Genomic DNA, 22,749 nt, shown 5'->3' with positions numbered 1-22,749 from the left:
AATGCTTGCAACACTAGTAGCACTGCCCTCAGTTCCAGGACATTGATATGCAAAAGGGCCTCTGTCTCCGACCAGGTGCCTTGGACCATGTTTCCCTGACATAGCCCACCCAACCCCATCAGGGAGGCATCCGTGGTCACCGTGGCTATGAGTTGATGGGAGCTGAAGGGGCGAGACCATTGTTGGGGATTTCGAGACATCCACCAGAGCAAATCTTGCTTGCATCTCTGAGTTACACTTATCTGAAAAGACAAAGGATGTTGTAGAGGGTACCACTGAGTGAGAAGTAACCACTGAAGGAACCTCATGTGGAATCTGGCTAGAGGAACAATCGTGATCGAGGCTGCTATTGACCACAAGAGTTGGAGTATAGATTAAGCGGGTGATTTGTGGTGACAGAGCAGTGGTTGAACCTGTTGCTTTATTCTTTGAAGCCTGTGGTCTGGAAGAGATGCTGTGCAATTTCTCGTGTTCAACAGAACCCCTATGAATTCCAGAGATTGAGCTGGGGTCATGTTGGACTTATCCCAGTTGATAGTGATTCCCAGGTTTTGTGCTGTGAGGAGAGTGTAGTGCAGGTTTTCTTCCCGTAGACGCTTGGTGGGGGCGGTGAGGAGTCAGTCGTCTAGATATGGAAACACTTGGAATCCTTGAAGTTGCAAGTGAGCAATAACTACTGCCATGCATTTGGTGAACACTTTGGGGGCTGTAGAGTGACTGAAGGGCAGAGCTCAGAATTGGTAGTGACTAGCTCCTCTGCGGAAGCAGATGCATCTTCTTGAGCATTTGTCCATTTTTATGTGGTAATACGCATCTTGAAGATCTACAGAGCACATCCAATCATCTTCTTCCAGGAGAGGAAGGATAGACTGAACCATGACCATCCAGAGTTTCTCTAATTTTACAAATTTGTTCAGTGTGCTGAGTTCCAGAATTGGTCTCCAGTCCCCTGTTTTTTTTGGCACAAAAAAGAATCTTGAGTAAAAAACAGATCCTATCTGGTCTGGGGGACTGCCTGGATGACTCTCTTTTGTAGCAGCTTTTTGATTTCGTTTGCTGCTGCTTCCCTTTGACTGGGTGGAATCTCAGTAATACTCTGCATGAGACTGGACAAAGAAGGAAGGGGATGTGATAACCTCTGGATTATCCGTTGTACCCAAGAGTCAGTGGTTATATTTTGCCAGGCAGTAAAGTACAAAGAAAAATGACCCTCGACTGCTTCCAGAGGTGAGCAGTCGGGGAACACTTCAGGAGCATTGATAGGGTTGGCCAGAGAACGAAACTCTGAAACCCTGGTTTCATGGACCTCCTCTGCCCTGAAAGGGGTGTCTTCCATTGGAGTTTCCCCCTTTGCCTCTAGGGGAGAACTTGGCATGTGCATCACAGAAAGAGCCCTGTGATTTCCCGTGCCACATATTCCCACTCCTCTGATTTCTAGAGTAAAATCATTGAGGAGTGGAGTGTCTGACACCAACAGCAGATAGGGTCTTGCCATCTTATTCGCACCTTGCCAGCGTATCTTTCACTTTAGAGCGGCCTTGATGGGGCATTCATGAAGGAAGCCTTAAAGGAGTCTGCAAAGTCACAAAGGCGCATCCAGGCATGTCGTCTAGTGACTGTACCCGTGCCTGCTACTCTAGCAGCTCCTTCCATTGCATGAGAAATAAGACACATGAAAGAATTGGAAATGGACTCTAGGGTGGCTATCTGAGAAGCCACATTGTCACAGACCTCGTCAGAAACAGCTCCTGCCCAGGTTTCAGAGAGCTGGTTGATAAGATCCCTCTGAAGCCTGGTAAAGTGTGCCAAATAGTTCAAAGACCTTACGGCGAAGGTCAGTGAAACAAATACATGGTTCCCTAGTCTGTCTACCACCTGGGACTCCTTGTTGGGCAAATGGACAGTTTGGCTCTCTTTTGCCAAATCCTTCTTAGTTGCAGCTGCCACCACCATAGCATCTACTGGAAGACCTCATGACCAATGTAGGTGCTCAGCTGGGAGCGATAATATTTTATCCGGTCTCCTTGGTATCACTTCCAGGGTGTCAAGAGCATTCCATGCATGCTGGACGATGAGCTGGACGAGCTCATTGGCCGGCGGGGTGACCCAGGAGGTAGGGAGCCAGTCACAAAAGGCCTGCAGGAATACGGATTCCTCAGAGGAAGGATTAGAAGACTTCCAGTCATCCCTCTGTCTAAGGATCTCGAGGATGTCACCAAAGGACACCTCATCAGAGGATGACCATGGGGACCCTTCCCCATCATCAAAATCTGTTTCTTCAGTCATCGACTCCTCAGTGGAGTCCATGTGCTTCTTCTTGCATGACACTCTGTGGGGTACTTCCTCAGTGGGAGGTTCTGGGTAAGACTGCAAAGAGGGGGTCTCCTGAGGAGGATAAATCTTAGGCCCTTGTGCCCAGTGTCTGGTGGTTGTGGCTTGTGACAGGTGCAGCACAGAGGGGGGAAGAGAACTCCTACATGTGGGGTTTGCCAGCAGAGGCAAGCACTCTCTCCTTGGCCTGGAAGGCCGGGCCGCCCAAGGAGGGATGGGAGCCTAGAACCAAGCATGACAGCCTCGGAACCGGGGTCACACCCCGCTCCAACGAGCCGACCCCCAGACCAGGAGTTTCAAGAGGACTGTAAACCATGAGAGAGGGAGGATTCCTGGAGGGTGCCATAGAAAAAATCGGCATGTAACCAGGAACGCCTTCCCCATGGCACAGCCACTGGCCTGAGAAGAGCCTGATGCCCAATGCACCGAGGGCCACAAAGATGACTCCGGTTCTAAAGTGAGATCCACTATTGGAGTTGGAGGAAGGGAAGCTGCTGTCAGAGTAATAGGCTTCGATACTTGGGTGGAAGTCAAAGGAGGAGTGTACGTTGGACTTTGAGGAGATATACGTTCACCTGAAGGAGGTAACATGGACTTCAATGGATGAGAGAGACCTCTGGCCTCAAGCAACTGGTCAACAAGCCGCAATGCATCTTGCTCAGAGAGGCTCCTGGCTGACCTCATAGAGAGACCTGATGGCGATTCTGGCCTTTCTAGAAAAGGACTATATTGACTAATAGCAAATGGATCCAAGGAAGGAGAATACTTGGTCCTTGCTAATTCGAGAGGTGCAGTGCCTGGAACCGAGGACATCTGCACCGAAGATAATGGTGTGGAAGTAGTCTGTGCCGACTATGTCAGCACCATAGAAGTTGAAGGTGTCCGCACCGTAAAAGCAAAAGTCTGACCTGATGGGTACGGTGCTATCAAGGAAATTGTCTGCACCAGTAACAAGGACGGTGCCGAGAAGAACTGCACTGAAGAACATGTCGGTGCCAAAAATGTCTGCGCCGTGGAGGACAGTAATGTCATACTCTGAGCCAAAGGGGATTGTACGAATGGTGCTGAAGGGAACTGTACCTGCATGGATGGTGCTGGTAAGGGCTGTGACAGAACAATTGGTGCCATAGTTGTCTGCACTGGGAACTCCGGTGCCAGTGTCGATAAGGAAGACATGGCTGAAGCCAGAATCAATTGGGGCGGTGCTGAGCCTGGAGCTGACAGGGTCACAGGTGGCAGCTCCGAAGTAGTAATCAATTTCACCTTCTTATGAGTCAACTGCCTATGATCTTCAGGGGGAGAAGAAGGGAGCGACCTCAATGAGGAAGAGGAAGAATGCCTCTTACGTGGTTTAACAGGAGGGGGGGTGAACCCTCTGACCCAGAAATAGCCTCACTTAAAGGAGATTTAAGAAGACCTTTCAATATTAATTTATTCTTCCTCACGTTAAGAGTCCTGGTCAAAAAATTTCTACAAATCCCACAGTAAGGTGAGAGACATTCAGACAGTAGACACACAAGTCTTGGCCATTGGAAAGTGGTAAATTATGGTCACAATCCTTACACTGCTTAAAACCAACGCTACTTTTCTTATTCGACATAATGATGTGGAGAAAAGGAACAGTACCAAAAAGAAGTGGAAAGGCTACCCAAAAGGGTAAGGAGAGAGAAGGAAAGATTACCAACGATGGTAATGAAGAATTACCTTAATGGTAAGAAAGGGGTAATAAAGAGAAATAAACTAAAGGGAGGGAGTCTTAAGTATACAATAGGGTAGGAAAATATTAGTAGAAACTATTTGAAAAACTTTAAAGTAAGAACAATATATAAAACTTTCTAAAAATTAGACAGCTGAAGAGAGTGGCTTGACACGGCTGTACAGCAAAGCAGGAAATGAGATCTGAGGTAATAGGGAGCAGAGCATTTTGGGTAGGGCCTTGGCTCGAGAGTTTTTGGCTGCTGCAAGCTTGATATTTGGCCGGCTCGGTTCCGAGGATGGAACCGATAACCCATCAGTAAGGAATGAACGAAGATTAACAACATCAGATCAACAGTTTTCATAGAATTTTCATTTTCATTTTATGCCAGCGTACTCATGCACCATATCTTGTATTTCTTTTTATATTTCCTGTTAACACTATTGTCTGCTTACAAATTAAGTGTTTGGTACTTACTGTTTTAATTTTGAATATAAATATATATATATATATATATATATATATATATATATAGGTTTACTATCAAAATGTTGAAAGGCACAATATTTTTAATAAAATTACCAAATTGTTTTGAAAAATTTGGTAATACCGAATTGCCACAGCGTCAGAAGTGGCAACCATGATGACTGAAATGTGAACTTCCAAACTTCTGTTTTTGAAAGTCCGTGTTAGCATTTACATTATTGCAGGGAGGCAAGCTCTCCTTCACCCCAACACCCCCAACATATTATATGTACCAACTCTGAGATCGCACTATAGTGAGGAAAAGGGTAAATTTCCTGATCCACACTGTACCGCGATCTTCATTCACAGTGCTGAACTCATGATAGAGAATCAATTTTTATTTTCACTATTATGAGTTCATACTATTTCAGTTCAGCATTGTGAAAGTTTAATAATGGCATATATATATATATATATATATATATATATATATATATATATATATATATATATATATATATATATATATATTCTAACTCCAGGGTCTCACTACAATGGGGAAAAGGCTATACATATATATGTATATATATATATATATATATATATATATATATATATATAACAGGGTTCCTATTAGTTCGTCGAAACTTCAGCAGTTCAAACACCATATGTTCAAACTGTGAAGTTCGAAAACTGATTATCGCAAAGCCGTGGAACACCAAATTCTTTCCAAGGGAAATAACTTGGTGGGCCGTTTCTGTGGCTTTGCAATTTTCAGCACTGTGGTGGAAAGTTACAGGTCGGGTTCAGGTAAGTGTGCAATTGTGTGGAAGTTAGGGTTAGGGCACGCGTTAGGTGAGTTAAGGTTAGGGCGCGGGTGAGGTGGGTTTGCGATAGTGACAGACTTTAGGGTTAGGGCGGGATAGGTGAGTTAGGGTTAGGACACGGGTCAGGTGAGTGTGCGATAGTGACGGACCTTAGGGTTAGAGTTTGGGTTAAGGTAAGTGGATAGATAGTAGTGTATGCACAGTTTAGTGTAGGGTTAGATGAAGGATTTTAAGTGTATGTGTGTGGATTGCTGATTTTTGGTGTGCTTGTGTTGTGTGTGTGTTTCTTGGAACAGCGATTTTTTTTCCCTGGGAAAAAAATCGCTGTTCTAAGCCTTCGACGGTTTTGCACTTCGAGGTTAGAAGTTCGAACATATGGTGTTCAAACTTCTGTCGTTTCGACAAAGTGATATAGACCCTGTATAAAATATATATACATATACATACACACACACACACACACACACACACACACACACACACACACACACACACACACACACACACACACACACACACTAAAAATTTATAGTGGAATCATGGAAATATCTGGAAATTACTTTAAGAAATAACGAGTCATTTCTGAATATCACCTCCTCGACCTGAAATTTCTTTAAGATTCACAAATCTGTGTCCGTGTCTGCTAGTTTCCAATACTGAAAGAACATGAAGGAGAAGACATATGGAGACGTTCATGAAGCAAGCAGCTTGTGATTTTGTTTTTAATCTATGAATCTGTTATGAATGGACTTGTTCCAGATGAAAATTCTCAGTTTGCAATGTGCATGCTTATTGTTCTGTCCAATTAGTGTGTGCATTTTACAATACTAGTAAGCGTTCTTTCTACAATAGAAGTTAATAACTGACTAGAAGTACCTCTTTGTATCATTAATCGGCATCTGCCATGTTTTCATCTGTGGGCCTTTTTCTCACTAGATTTGAATGAGTGCCTCACATTTCAGTTGTTTACCCTTTCCGGAGGGATATTATAGGAAAATAATTTTCCTACTGGAAGAGTGAATGGATGATTCTCACTGGATGGAAAAATGATAAACAACATATTGCTTGATATTTATAAGTAACAATCATCTGTAAAGCTGTTATAATCAATGTTTTGTGTATGGTCAATGCACCTGGATATTAACAAAGAAAAGCTGACAAAATCTTAAACTCCATACTTGATATAGGAAATTTTCCAGATTTATTTTTATTTAATCTTCTGATGTTGCCAGTGCAATTCTTCCTGCTTTTCAGACTGCTAGTTTTCTTTCCAGGGGTCTTCATATGCAGGGTTATTTAAGGTATTGTTAGTTCAGATTTTTTTTATTTTGAACTTGGAAGATAATTCGTCGTGCCTTGTTTATGAGGGTTTTTCCCCTTCTTGTACTTAAATGTATTTCATTAAGGGAAAAGTAGAATCCCCCAAGGTAAAAACCCTACCCCCACCTGCACCACAGACATGCAAACCAACATACATTTATCTGAAAATTCCCTGTTCTTTTCTGTACCTAATGCTTTCATTTCAGTGGTATCTACAGTGCATCTATGTGTCTATTTTTTTTCTCCATTTTTAGCCTTTGTAGAATAATTTAGATATAGTTTGACCCTAACCACTCATACCTCAGTTGCACAATTACTTTTACTTTCCTTTTCAGTCTTCTATGCATTGCAGAGCAAACTATTCATTTGTTTCATTTGTCTAGTTATATGATTTAATTAATTTGTTGCCTTTGCACGTTCACTCTTCTGTGCAGATTTTATACATTTTAGACTTTGACAGCAAAAAAAAAATAAAATTTTTGCACTGTATTCATTTGCTTTTACTGTATTTGAGTTTTCTCCTTCTTTATTTTGCTTTTCTTAAAAGTACTCAATTTTATTTTTTCTGCTGCATTTATTACTGCTTGGTCGTAGCCTGATTAAATTTATTACTGCTTGGTCGTAGCCTGATTAAATTGTAACTGTTATTCTAAGTCTTTTGGTTTAAGCACTTGGGCTTCATATAGGCTGTTTTACATTAAGAAGGTTTGTGGTCTGCACTGTTGTGGCAGGACAGGTAGCTTACATCCTTCTAAGCTGGGAATTGCTGATTGATGACCCAGTGTCTGCTATTCTAAAAGTGTATTAGTTCTAGCTTAAGCACTTGGGCTTCAAGCCAGTTATTCTACATTAAGAAGGTTTGTGGTCTGCAATCTTGTGGGAGGAGAGGCTGGATTCTGTCCTTCTGAGCTGGGAATTTCTGGTCACAGGCTTATTGTGACTGTTATCTGAACTGTTTATTTCTGAAATTGGTGCACCTTGTTGCTGTAGCTTAGACCAGATTCAGGCCTGCTGAATCTAGCTTTGTTTGTATAACTTGAGCACTGATCCAGGTCATCTTTTTTGGAGAAGGTTCCCCTGCACCCCAGTAAGCACAGGTGTGCAGTTAGAACTTGTCTGATTGAAGACTGCTGGAACAGGGCTCAGTTTTGAGCTTTTTTCTGGTTAATTGGGTAACTTGTCGAAATCAGTTTGTTCGTTTTCTGTTGTTTTATATATATATATATATCATCATCATCTTCTTTTGGCTGTTCCCGTTAGGGGTCGCCACAGCGGATCACCTGTTTCCATTTCTTCCTGTCCTCTGCATCTTGCTCTGTCACACCAACCGCCTGCATGTCCTCTCTCACTACATCCATAAACCTTATCTTAGGCCTTCCTCTTTTCCTGTTACCTGGTAGATTCATCCTTAACATCTTTTTCCCAATATACTCCGCATCCCTTCTCAGCACATGTCTAAACCAACGTAATCTTGCCTCTCTGGCTTTGTCTCCAAACCTTCCAACCTGGGCTGACCCTCTAATATACTTATTCCTAATCCATTCACCCTCGTCACACCCAGTCCAAATCTTAACATCTTTAACTCTGCCACATCCAGCTCAAACTCCTGCCTTTTTGTCAATGCCACTGTCTCCAACCCATATAACATAGCTGGTCTCACTACCCTCTTGTAGACCTTCCCTTTCACTCTTACAGGTACTCATCTGTCACAAATCACTCCTGACACTCTTCTCCACCCACTCCATCCTGACTGTACTCTCTTCGTCACCTCTCTTCCACACTCACCGTTACTCTGAACTATTGACCCCAAGTATTTAAACTCATCCACCTTCGCCACCTCTACTCCTTGCATCCTCACCATTCCTCTATCCTCCCTCTCATTCACACAAATATATTCTGTCTTAGTCCTGCTGACCTTCATTCCTCTTCTCTCTAGAGCATATCTCCATCTCTCCAGGGTCTCTTCCACCTGTTCCCTACTCTCACTACAGATCACAATGTCATCTGCAAACATCATAGTCCATTGGGACTCCTGTCTGATGTCGTCTGTCAACATGTCCATCGCCATTGCAAAGAAGAAAGGGCTGATCCTTGATGTAACCCCACCTCCACCTTAAACGCATCTATCACTCCAACTGCAGACCTCACCGCTGTCACACTACCCTTGTACATATCCTGTACCACTCTTACATACTTCTCTGACACTCCTGACTTCCTCATACAATACCACAACTCCTCTCTAGGCACCCTGTCATATGCTTTCTCCAAGTCTACAAAAACACAATGCAACTCCTTCTGACATTCTCTGTACTTCTCCATCAACACTCTCAGAGCAAACATTGCATCTGTAGTGCTCTTTCCCGGCATGAAACCATACTGCTGTTCACTAATCATCACATCCCTTCTTAACCTAGCTTCCACTACTCTTTCCCATAACTTTATGCTGTGACTGATCAATTTAATCCCTCTGTAGTTACTACAGCTCTGCACATCACCCTTATTCTTAAAAATCGGTACCAAAACACTTTTTCTCCATTCCTCAGGCATCCTCTCACTTTCCAAGATTTCATTAAACAATCTGGTTAAAAACTCCACTGCCATTTCACCTAAACACCTCCATGCTTCCACAGGTATGTCATCTGGGCCAACAGCCTTTCCATTCTTCATTCTCTTCATAGCTATCCTTATTTCCTCCTTGCTAATCCATTGTACTTCATGATTCACTATCCCTACATCATTCAACCTTCTCTCCCTCTCATTCTCTTCATTCATCAACCCCTCAAAGTACTCTTTCCATCTCCTCAACACACTCTCCTCACTTGTGAGTATGTTTCCCTCATTATCCTTTATCACCTTTACCTGCTGCACATCTTTTCTAGCTCGGTCCCTCTGTCTAGCCAATCGGTACAGGTCCTTTTCTCCCTCCTTAGTGTCCAACCTTTCATACAACTCTTCATATGCCTTATCCTTAGCCTTCGCCACCTCTCTCTTTGCCATGCACCTCATCTCCTTATACTCCTGTCTACTTTCTTCGTCTCTCTGACAATCCCACTTCTTCTTTGCCAACCTCTTTGCCTGTATACTCTTCTGTACTTCCTCATTCCACCACCATGTCTCCTTGTCATCCTTCCTCTGTCCCAATGTGATATCAAGCATCTTTCTAGCCGTCTCCCTTACTAGCACTGCTGTAGTTACCCAGCTATTTGGTAACTCTTCACTGCCACCCAGTGCCTGTCTTAACTCATCCCTGAACTCCACCTCACAATTACCCTTTTTCAGTTTCCACCATTTGATCCTTGGTGCTGCCCTCAAACTCCTCCTCCTCTTCTTGATCACCAACGTCATCCTACAAACCACCATCCTGTGCTGCCTAACTACACTTTCTCCAGCCACCACTTTACAGTCTCCAATCTCCTTCAAACTGGCCCTCCTACATAAGATATAATCCACCTGTGTGCATCTTCCTCCACTCTTGTATGTCACCCTATGCTCCTCCCTCTTGTTAAAATACGTATTCACCACAGCCATATCCATCCTTTTTACAAAATCCACTACCATCTGACTTTTGCATTCCTTTGTTTAACACCATACCTACCCATCACTTCTTCATCCCCACTGTTCCCTTCACCAACTTGCCCATTTAAATCTGCTCCAATCACCACACTCTCACCCTTGGGTACAGTCATCACCACTTCATTCAATTCACTCCAACATTTTTCTTTCTCATCCATTGCACACCCAACTTGTGGAGCATATGCACTAACAACATTAATCATTACACCATCAATTTCCAGCTTCATAAACATCACTCTATCCGACACCCTTTTCACCTCCAAAACACTCTTCACATACTGTTCCTTCATAATAACTCCTACACCATTTCTCCTCTCATCCACACCATGATAAAATTTGAACCCACCTCCGATACACCTAGCCTTACTCCCCTTCCATCTGGTCTCTTGCACACACAATATACCAACCGTCCTTCTGTCCATCATATCAGCTAGCTCTCTCCCTATACCAGTCATACTGCCGACATTCAAAGTTCCGACCCTCACTACCACAGTCCTAGCCTTTCTCCTCTCTTCCTGCCTTCGGCCATGCATTCTGCCTCTTCTCCTCCTTCGGCCAACAGTAGCCGAATTTCCACCCGCACCCTGTTGGCTAACAGTACTGGTGGCAGTTGTTGTTAAACCGGGCCTCGACTGATGCGGTATGGAAATATTAACTGGTGACTGCATGAAAAGATTTGGTGAAGTTTTACGCCAGATGCCCTTCCTGACGCAACCCTCCCCATTTATCTGGGCTTGGGACCGGCACAAAGAAATGCACTGGCTTGTGCATCCCCAGTGCTGGGTTTTATATATATATATATATATATATATCTATATATGTTTTATTTTATATGTTTTTAATATATATATATATATATATATATATATATATATATATATATATATAATAAATTGCATTTTATTCATCTGCTTTTACTGTATTTGTGTTTCTTCCTACTTTATTACTGGGGGCATTGACTACAACTCTGATCTGCTATATATAACAATCCTTTTTCTGTGCTTTTAAACTGTTTTTTTGAGTGTATAAGCTTTATTTTCTGGGAAAAAAAAAAAAAATATATATATATATATATATATATATATATATACACTTGTTTCCCACCTTTCTAAGCTAGTATAGTCCAGTTTTCAAGTTAGTGCTGAATTCAGGGCTGTGTTACAAATCCCTGTATTTGCCCATACCTTACTTGGATAGAAGGAATTTTCTCTGTTCACTTGTGAGAGACGGGAGCTTTGAGCAGCCTATCTGTCCCTGGAGGAGTGGTTTCAGCCCAGAAATTAGTAGTTTATTGGCCATTTTGGACTAATTTTTATCTCTTTCATTTCCCTGCTATAAATACCATATTTGCCTGGTGTTAGCTAGGGTAAAACTATTCCCGGCTCCACAAAGTGTCCTCTTCAATTTTTCCCTTGGAACTAGACAAACTTTCAACTTAAGCACTCAAGCCATTCATTTCTCAGCCTGTCACTTGCTCAAAACATATAGCAAGCACTTATAAACCCTAGCACTAGACCCTCCTGTACTGTACAGTAGGACAAGGCTCTCTATTTGACCTTACCAGCCATCCAGCAAAACAGTTCACTGTACCTATCCAGGCATGTCCAAAGGGCAGTTTCAGGTGTACTCTCCAGTCCAACTGGTGAATCTGGGCATTTTGAGGCAATGTTACAACTGCCTCATGTACACAGACAACCCCCTCCTCCTACCACCAAACACTAATACATGCAAGAGATGCAGTTATACAGCCAGACTAGAGGCTAAGCTCTCTCAACCCAAGACTGGATCAGACAGTCAAGAGGAGAAGGGAAATACTTGCAACACACCACCAGTCTTACATAGACCAGCACCTGCAAAAAAACACACATAAATACATGGAAACATACTCAGTGGCTCTAAATAAAAATCTGCAAAACCAAAAGAGACCTCCAAAGCAAACATCCAAGTAACCTCCACCCCCCAACACAAACCATGAAAAACATACTTGACAAAACCAGTGTGCCATGCAATCACAGCCCTTAAGGCAAAATAACATACACAACATACTAGTAATAGGTGACTCTAGAGTCAGTATACTGATGTCCCACTCACTAGGCTGAATAAGGAGAAGGTTACTGTTAGCTGCCTGTCGGGTGCCAGGATCCGCCACATAACACATAACACAAGCACTCAGGTCACTCCAGAACAAGTACAAATATGACTCTGTTATTGTCCATGTTGGTGTGAATGACCTGAGCCGTACCTCCCAGGACTACATGAAAAGAGACATGGAAGAGCTCTCTGATCATGTAGCCCAGGCCAGTATGACCCTGACTCTGATTAGCATCCTGCCCTCAGCAAGAATGATACTACGGTATAAAGAAGAAATTCTCAATTTCAACAACTGGCTAAGTTTCTGGTGTCATTTAAAGGGGATCCAGTGTCTGTCTGCCTGGGATGACATGCTCAACAAGCCATGCTGCTTTGCTAGAGATGGCTTGCACCTGTCACCCTTAGACTTTTGAATACTTGCCAAGGCTCTTGCCACCTCTATAGTGCCTTTTTTTAGGCAAGGCTCAAAAGACAAACCCACCGCTGTAAATAGGACAAGTAACAAAAAACTGAGGGTAATGCTACTCAGTGCCAGAAGTCTAAACCTCAAAATGCACACACTCGAGGCACTTCTCAGTATGGAGAAAATTGATATGTGTGCAGTAACAGAAACCTGGTTTAAGGGTCCAGAGAACACCCCAGCACTACCATGCTACAACTCATACCATACATTTCGGCCACAGAACCCAAACCGAAATACAAAAGGTGGGGGCATATCCATATTCACCTCCAGGTTAGTGACACAGCATGATGCTTCAGAGATCATCCACGTGCAACTAACAATGGGCAAAACTGTAATTCAAATTGTAGCTTGCTACAGATCACCCACCATGTCCCAGGACCCCCATTCCACGTTTCTGGAAACACTGGGAAACATAAAGGTCCTACCAAACACCCTATAATTAGGTGATTTCAATTACCCAAACATTAACTGGGAGAACTACTCAAGTACTAACTCCTTTGCCCAACTTTTCCTAGAATTTATAAACTCAAATGCCCTGGTTCAACTGGTCAGCACTCCCACCAGAGGTGACAACATATTGGACCTGGTCATCACCAACATGGGCGACCGGTATTCCACACCAGAGTTCAACCCATTGCTGGTTAGATCTGGCCATAAACAAATCACTTTGGATATCCATATTCTGCCCCCACCCCCGGGCAAGAAAGCCACCGTGAAAAACTTTTCAAAAGCAAACTTCACGTTACTTAAGACCAAGGTGGAAAGTTTCAAAGCCCCCATGCTGAAGGATAACACTGTCCAAGCTGCAAAATCCTTTACTAATGCATTCTACGGGCAGCCACAAGAACACATGGATCGAACCATCCCAAGCAGAACCAAGACTCACTCCTCCAAGAAAAAGAAACCAGTCTGGTGGATTCCTGCCATAAACAAGCTATACAATAGAAGGAGGAAACTAGTACAGAAAAAAGTAAAATCCCAAGAAGGGAAGACATCCCTGATCAGTATCAGCAAGAAACTATGATCCCTCATAAAATCATCCAAGGCGAGCTTTGAAAGAAAAATTGCCAAGGACTCCAAAGATAACCACACGACATTCTTTAGCTATGTCAAGAATCTAAGTGGCAATTCTCAGATCTGCTCAGAGTTAGTGCAGAATGGCAAAAAATACACTGAACCGATCGATATCGCCAACATCCTGGCAGACAGGTTCAGCGCAAACTTCATCCCCCTCTCATCCCCAAAAGGGCCCATAACCATACCAGAAGAATGTAGAGTCCCTGAAATCACAGACACTCAAGTTAAAACAGCCCTCTCCAAAGCCAAAAACACAGCATCAATGGGACTGTACGGTGTCCCAGGCTGCGTCCTACACAAGCTCAAAGATGAACTAACCCCTCACCTAAACACACTGTTCAAACTCAGCCTCTCCACAGGCTATGTACCCATAGAGTGGTGCACAGCAATGGTTATTCCGCTCCACAAAGGTGGAGCCACAACAGACCCCGGGAACTATCGCCCTATAAGTGCATCATCATGGAACTCATTAACAGAGACATTGGAAACCTCCAAACACTGGACCCTACCCAGTTTGGCTTTGTTAAGGGCAGATCATGCCTCCTAAACTTGGACTTCTTTGAGACAGTTACCAAGGCTGTAGATGAGGGAAAGGTGGTACACACAGCCTATCTAGACCTCGCTAAGGCCTTCAATACCATTCCCCATTCTGGTATTATAGACAAGCTCACCAGCCTGAACATAAACCCCTATGTCACAAGATGGGTTGCCAACTGGCTCACGGACAGAATCCACATGGTGAGAGTTGTGGGAGCTAGGTCCGACTCTAAACCGGTTACAAGTGGCATTCCCCAGGGCTCAGTCCTAGGACCCCTCCTGTTCAGCGTATACTTCTCAGAGGTACAGGCAAGCACAGAAGGACTATGGCTGACCAAGATCGCAGATGCCTGCAAACTAGGGGCTATAATTGACTCTCCGGCTGACACAGACATCCTCCAAAAGGGTCTCACTGAGATGGATACCTGGTGTCAAAATCATGGCCTCAAGCTAAATGGCAAAAAGTGCATAGTCATCCCATTTGGAAAAAACAAAGTACCCAAAAACTACCACATAGGTGGTAGTCCCCTAAATACAAAAGACGTAATAAGGGCTCTGGGGACCCAAGTAGATAGTAATCTCACCTTTGATAATCACAGAAGGGTTCGCATCCAGATCAAAAGAGGTCATTGTGCCCCTCTACTCATCACTCATCAGACCCATCTTAGAGTACAACGCCCCATTTGGGATGTACCTTACAAGACACCTGCAACAGCTGGAAAGACCACAGAAGTACCTCACCAAGAGGATCAATGGCCTCAAACAGATGCCCTATGCAGCTTGACTGAAGAAACTCCAGTTGTACTCGGTTGCATACCGCCTACTCAGAGGTGATCTCTGCCTGACATACAAGGCATGTCCAACCCAGAATTGATGGACATGCTCCACCTAAAGAAAACCTTATCCCCTCGAGCCACACGCTCTAGGGATCTAAACCTCACCACAACAATAAATAGGACATGCTGAAGGGGTAGATTCCTGTCCCAGAGACTTCCCATGCTTTGAAACAAGATCCCAATCTACATTAGGCAGAGCTCCTCGCTAACACTCTTCAAAAGCAACCTTGACGAGTGGATGGGAAACAGAAAGTTTACCTCGGGGATCACTTCAGTGGCTCTGCTGGACAGAGGCACAGGGAACTAATCTAAGGGGGCGACGAAAGCCAACACATTCTGGCAAGGTTTATAAATATCTTCGGGCAGATAGCCTAGTACCCACCTATGAACCTATTTATTTTAATCAGTTTAGTTTGCAAGCATTATTATCTGATCTTGCCCTTTGCCAGGCACAATCATATTAAGAGGATAAGTAAGCAACACTGTTTTGCTGATTACATTTAATGCCCAGAATATACTTACTGATCGTTGATATACATTTTTTTCTTATTTTTTAGCTCACCATGTTAAGACAGGAACATGTGAAGTGGTAGCGGTTCACAGATGTTGTAATAAGAACAAGATCGAAGAAAGATCACAAACAGTCAAATGTTCCTGCTTTCCTGGGCAAGTGGCTGGGACTACACATGCAGCACCTTCTTGTGTTGATGGTAAGGAGTTTTGTTTTTTCACTCTGTTGAAACTTGCTGCATACATTTATTTTCTAAAAATAATTCCAGTATTATTTATATTTCCTTACACTTTGGGACCTGCACAAATACATGTAACCATGTATTTAATTAAACTATTCACTCCAAAACACTGTAGAAAAAAGAAGTCAGAATAAATGAGCTATGCATCAGTTTATGGTATATTTTAAATGAGTTTTCAGGTTAGACACCAAACTCCTTAGTGAACGTGCACCTTTAGGGATCTCCTAAAACTAGTCTCAGCATTGCAGCCTCTAAACTAATGAGCTAGGGAATTTCATTGGAATGGAACATGGTAGGCAGGTAGAGACTCATACCAGAGATTTCCAAACCCATCTTAGTAGTCATGACCTGCCCCCCCCCATCTTAGTAGTTATGAAAGACCCCTCACTACAGAATGGGGTCCAAATGGAGAGATAATAAAATCAGCAAAAGAGGGGTCTGAATGGAGAGATGATAAAATCAGCAAAAGGAGAGAAGTATTGCTGGAATTGACTTCATCCTCACTCAAGTCTTCACGAGTACCTTCATGAGATGGACCCTGTTTTTCACAGCATCTCACCAAGACGACACTGTTATATGTAGATAGCATGTTATATAGCATATATCATGGACAGAAGTAGGTTAAAAAAATAAAGAAGATAGCTGGGTGCACAAGTCCTAAGATAAAAAAGTGCCCAATCCTGGTAGATGCACTGGTACCATGACTGGAAAAAAATGACAGTGTAGAATCCTAAAGACATGGAAATATTGCTACAACGGGGCTAGGGCAAGCCCAGGGGAAGGATGCCCCCCTCCCCCCTGTTATAGAAGGAAGTAGCAGTCCACAAAAAAGAGCTATACAGATGAAAGAGTGAATTATTGAGGATAAGAAAGAAATTATGTATTGTTATTATTATGCAAGAAGCCCAGAATTTCCAGGCAAAATATATACAAAAAGATTAAGAGAGAAATTCGAGGAAAGAAAAAAAAACTTCCACAAGAAAAAACTGTCAGAAGCTTCAAATAAAAATTTGTGTTCAATAATACAACAGATCCGTGAAAAACACTATATAGACCAAGAAACCCTGTGCCGTTTGGAAAAAGAAGTGACTGAGGAAGTGTGAAAATGTAAAGAACAAAATTTACAGACATTTAAAGGGTATGAAAAAGAAATATGGATATGGGAAAGAGAGATCTGATATGGTACAATATATATGCAAACGAAAAAGCCAAATTAAGCAACACAAAAAGACAGCCCCAAAGATATTCAAAGAGAAATACAGGTAAAGGCATCTAGGTATGGACAATTTCACAATTAAAAAAATAAGATCACAAAGAGGGAATGTAGAACAAGAAGATTAGTCAAGTAGAAGTTAAAAAAATAGAAGCTGAAGCTATGGAATATTTACAAAGTGAAGGATTCAGTGTAGAAAGTCTAACAGGTTACACACAGCACGATGGAATAACTAGTCCTCAAAGTAAGGAGAAACTAATCAATGCATAAAGATCAGCACCAAAATAAATACAGGCAAAGACATCTAGATATGGAAAATTTGACAATACAGGAAAAAAGAAAATAATGAGGCAAAGTAGAAAAGAGGATTAGTAATGGAGAAGTTAAAGAAATAGAAACTGTGGTTATGGATTACCTGCAAAGTGAAGGATTTAGTGTAGAAAATGTTATTCAGATAACAACACAACAGGATAGAGTAATGGACACCAAAATTAAGGAAAAAACAGTTGAGAAGGAAGCATCTAAACAGTTGACATATGAAGATGCTTTGGAGCCTCCCATAGGAAATCAGTGCAAATATTCAGTTGGAGCTATACAGCAAGGGAAAGAACAGGAAACTGGGGCAACTCTGACACAGTCGGTGCCATGGAGTGATAGGCCAGTGAGTTCCCACATGAAAAAGCAATGGATGGCACAGGAAGATGCTCTGAAACTTTCTATAGAATACTCGCAGAAAATGGAGAACAAAGAAGGTGCCCTGAGTTTAGAAGAAAATGATCTAAGAGAAGAGTTGCTTGATTTAATAGAGATGGATAGACATATTAAGATCAATGAAAGAAATAGACTACAGAAGGTCAATAAAATCCAAAAAGTTAGAAATTTGATAAAACAAATGAACACAATAATTAGGACTGTCCATAGAGATCCATGTGATATTATCGAATTAAACAGGATACATTACTGTTCAGCCAAATTAATAACAGATAAAGTCCTACCACAAGAACACAGGGTAGTAAGGAAAGGACGGGGAGAAATTAAATGCCATCATGGAAGTATCGAATCAAGAAAACTATAAAGCAATTAAGACAAGAAGTGCCACTGTTAGAAGAGTATAGAAGAGGGAACAGATCAACAAAAATACTTGGAAAGATAGCTGTGATAAAAGCAATGTGCAATATTATAACAGATCAGGATTTATTGTGTGCTATCACAAATAATAAACTAAAAATATCAGCACAGGCAGAAAAACTTATAAGATACACAGATAAATATAAAGGAAAAGTACAAAATAAGCAATTTATTGATGATCCAAAAAAAGTTTTATAGAGAATTGGGAAACAAGGTAGAATGAATTGAGAGACCACCAAAAAAAGAAGAAATAGATACATTCTGGAGAAATAATTATAAAGAGCCTGTGGAACATGAAAGATGCTAAATGGATATAAGAAGTAAAAGAAAGAATAAGAAATTCTAATGTACAGGATATAAAATGGGAAGAAGTAATATCCAGAGAGGAATTGAAATAAAGTTAAGTAAAGCTTCTAATTGGAAAACCCCAGACCCACATGCAGTACCTGACTTCTGGCTAAAAGTATTAACATCTTTGCATGAAGATTTAGCCTTGAGTAAGAACTATTTATATGCATACCCTAAACAGACACCAGCCTGGCTAGCAACAGGAAAAACAATGTTCCTACTTAAGAGTGAACCAGCAACCTACCCTAAAAACTATAGGCCAATAACTTGCCTTCCAACGATGTATGAACTATACACTGGAATTAATGCCAACAGAGTTTATAGTCATTTAGAAGAAAACTCAATTATGGCAGTAGAACAAAAGGGTAATAAAAGAAAGTCATATGGAACAAAAGATCATTTGTTGTTAAATAAAGTCATAGTGAACTGTATAAAGGGGAAGAATCTAAGTATGGCATGGATAGACTACAAAAAAGCATTTGATAGTATCCCACATTCATGGATAAAAGAGTGTTTAAAAATGTATAAAATGCACACTACACTGGCAAAACTACATCACAGCAATGATAAAACAGTGGAAAACCACTATGTAGTTAAGCTATGATAAAGGACAAATTATTATTCCATGGACAAAAATTCAAAGGGGATATTCCAGGGTGACTTTCTGTCACCACTGCTCTTTTGCCTTGCCATTAACCCATTATGCTGTCTGCTTAACAGATTAGGTAATGGCTATAATTTGGCTCTCAAAAAGCAACAAAGTATAAAGGCTTCTCGTAGTCTCTTTGTAGATGATTTAAAACTGTATAGTTCATCATAGGAAGAACTGAAAGCACAACTGCAAATAGTCAAATCTTTTTCAGATGATGTAAGCATATCATTTGGTCTTGATAAATGTGGAAAAGCAACCTTTAAAGCAGGGAAGCTGCAGCACCGAGAAAACATCAGTTTGGGACAATAATGTAATACAATGGAACTTGAGCAAGAGGGAGTGTATAAATATTTGGGAACTGATGAAGGATCAACAATAAAACATGCACAAATGTAAATAAAACTCAGTAAGGAATATTTTAGAAGACTTAAAATAATCCTGAAAAGAACGTTGACATCTAGCAACAAAATTTAAGCTATAAACAATTTGCTCTTCCTGTCCTAACACACTTTTGGAGTGACTGATTGACTCCAAAAGGTGTTGGACAAGAAAACAAGAAGGATGCTTCATGCTCATCAAATGATTTTTAAAAATTTATGCATACCAAGATTATATATTCCCCATTCTGAAGGAGGTCTCAGCCTGCTTGAAATTGATTACATGTATAGATCTGCAATCATGGGCCTGCATAAATATATGCTGACCTCACAAGACCCAAACATAATGAAAGTTTTGAAACATGAGGAGAATAAATCTAAGATGACTTCCCTGCTTAGTCTAGCAGAAGTATATCTGCATCAAGTGGGAATGGAAATCAAACCAGAAGTGGATACAAATCAGGCAGCAACTGAATGTGCCAAAAAAAAAAAAAAAAAAACAAAAAAAAAAACAAAAGAAAAAATATAAGGTGAAGGATCAGATAAAAAGGCAAGCAAGGTGGAAAATACATAAATATAGCTACAAGTACAGAAAATTCCTAGAACAACCTCATGTTGATCAGGATCAAATGCAGGGATGGTTAAGCAGAGCCAGATTCAATGCAAAAGATTAAAGGTTAATATTGGCGGCCCAAGATAGTGGTCTACTTATACGTTGGCTTACAAAGTCCATTGAACATGTCAGAGAAACAGACAAATGTAGGTTTTGTAAAACAGAATTGAAAACAGTCACACACCTTTTTGCTGGTTGTGACATACTAATGACAGAAGGACTGTATACTGAAAGGCATAATAATATGGCAAGAGTGTTGCACTGGGGATTGTGCAAACATTATAATATTGAAATAGCAGAGAAACACTGGAAACATGAGTCACAAAGAATCATAGAAAATGATGAAGTCTACATCACATGGGATCACCCATTACCAGCAGTTCAAAAGATAGATGCAAGAAAACCAGATGTACTGGTCTATGAAAAGAAGACAAAAGTAGCACTGATCATTAAAACTGCTACACCCTGTGACTACAGTGTCTTCCGTACCGACAGATACAAAGTCATAAAATATCAGGATTTGCAAGCAGAAATGAGAGCAATATAGAAGAAAGATACCCAGACAATTCCAGTAGTAGTAGGAGCAACAGGTCTTAAAAAAAGAATCTACAATCCTATTTAAATATCTTACCAATACATGTAACTCCATACTAATTGTAGAAGGAATAATTACTGGGCAAATTATGGGTGCTGCGAAGAGCATGTCTGGTTAACATCAAACATTGAAACATTGCTAATTTCATGAACTTTAATCATACATTGACTAAGAATGGGGTCCATTCCCATCATGGTATTAGAAACCCAAAAGACTTGGAGAAATTAAAAAAAAAACAGAAAGGAGCTGGCAGACTAGATGATGGGGAACTAGAAGGTCCTTAAGTTAGGTGGACCTAGGTAATGAGGTCTTTAATAAAGTTATTAATAAGATCTTAATCACTGACCTCACCTCTACTTTTAATTAACACATGTAACAGCATAGGGGAAATGTGGTCATGTGAGGATCCTGTCAACACATCACCCACATAATGTTGGACGTTGAATGTGGTTAATATCAGAGTCAGGTAACCCAAGATATAATGCAGTGCAATAGTTTAGACAGGCAGAAATCAGTGCATGAATGACTGTAGTGAGATGCTCACAAAGTAATGAGCACTTCATACAGATAACGTTTCAAAGATGTTGTGAGGATGTGAAGTATTATCATCTATACCATGGACAATAGGGCAGTGCATGTGTGACATATGCCAGCATAGTTGGCTGGAGTTTTGTAAATAATTTTTTATCGTTTGACTATCACACTAACTTGTACAGATGCTTATGTTAAAAATGTATCAACAGTGTTATTATTACTGAATAATTGTTTTTGTTTAAACAAAGATTCTATAATTTTCAAGTACTACAACTGATCTTAGAAAAGCTCTTAGCCTGTTCTCTATCAGAGTCATGTGATAAATGTGATGTCATTCTATAACCAGCACTGAGGGGATGGAACTCATAGATCAGCTTGTTTTTCTTTGTTTTGTTTTCTTTGGAAGCTAATATAAAAATCGATGACAGTTATCACAGTCAGTTCAGTTCAGTTTGATCAGTATAAGTTGGAAGAACATCACCTTGCCTTGTGGAAGTAAGCAAGTCAGCATCTAATCTTGCCTTGCTGCAGTAGTCAAATTAGATAGGGAACAGTTCTTCTTTAGACAGTCATGAATTACAGTGAGATTATCTACGTATTGTTTTTCTGCATTTTCTTGAATCTGTCCAACTGTGTTACTTTTATTTTTTCTGTGATTGAAACTCTGATTTTTTATTGCACTTAAATATTTTCATATTTTCTATTTTATTATCTATTATTAAATACTTTTATACCTTTTATTGTGGCTGGTCTTTTATAGATTTCTTTTAACATCTTGACAGTACTTGTGCTTATTCTAGTGATGCCTTGGCCACTCTGAAAAGCCTTGCTGCTTGGGTTACACTTATCATTTATTTATTTTTATTTATTTTACATTTGTTGACCGGGCTAGTCTAGCTGGAGAAATTTCCATTTTCAGTAGCGGCCAGGGGAGAAAAGCTCCACAGAGTGAGATACATACAGCAAAACTATCAAAACAAAATAGACTAATGATAATAATAACAGTAATAATAATATTAGAGTTAGTAATAGGGTTTGCAATGAAAAACAAAAACTAGTAAACCCTTCAATGTAAAGTACTACTACAGGAGTTAATTCCTATGACACACAATACTATCTACATGACATTGTACAAATTGAGAAAGAGAAGGAAAAAAGAAAAAGCTCATTAGATCGTAAATAAAGGAAAGTGTAATGAAAGTAGAGTGAAAAGAGAGTATGGGAAAAGTTAGGGATTAAATGTTGAAAAAAAGCAAACAATACAGATAACAGGTAGAGAAGTAGTGGGAGAGAAGAGAAGACAAATAGTGAGAAGTGTATC

General features: G+C 40.8%; 1 protein-coding gene across 2 annotated transcripts in view; it reads left to right on the top strand.

Moving 5' to 3' along the window:
• The window catches only part of TAFA2 (TAFA chemokine like family member 2), a 2,885,489-nt gene that overhangs the window by 2,744,233 nt on the left and 118,507 nt on the right, over nucleotides 1–22,749 (top strand). For both annotated transcript variants that reach the window (XM_044088281.1, XM_044088280.1), the window contains exon 5: nucleotides 15,774–15,926. In XM_044088281.1, the coding sequence (XP_043944216.1) occupies nucleotides 15,774–15,926 (153 nt within the window). The remainder of the gene's footprint in view (nucleotides 1–15,773; nucleotides 15,927–22,749) is intronic.

This window comes from Protopterus annectens, chromosome 11.part0 (genome assembly GCF_019279795.1).
Source record: "Protopterus annectens isolate FY-2018-M chromosome 11.part0, PAN1.0, whole genome shotgun sequence".
Lineage (NCBI taxonomy): Eukaryota > Metazoa > Chordata > Ceratodontiformes > Protopteridae > Protopterus > Protopterus annectens.
This window is presented reverse-complemented; position numbering and strand designations above follow the sequence as displayed.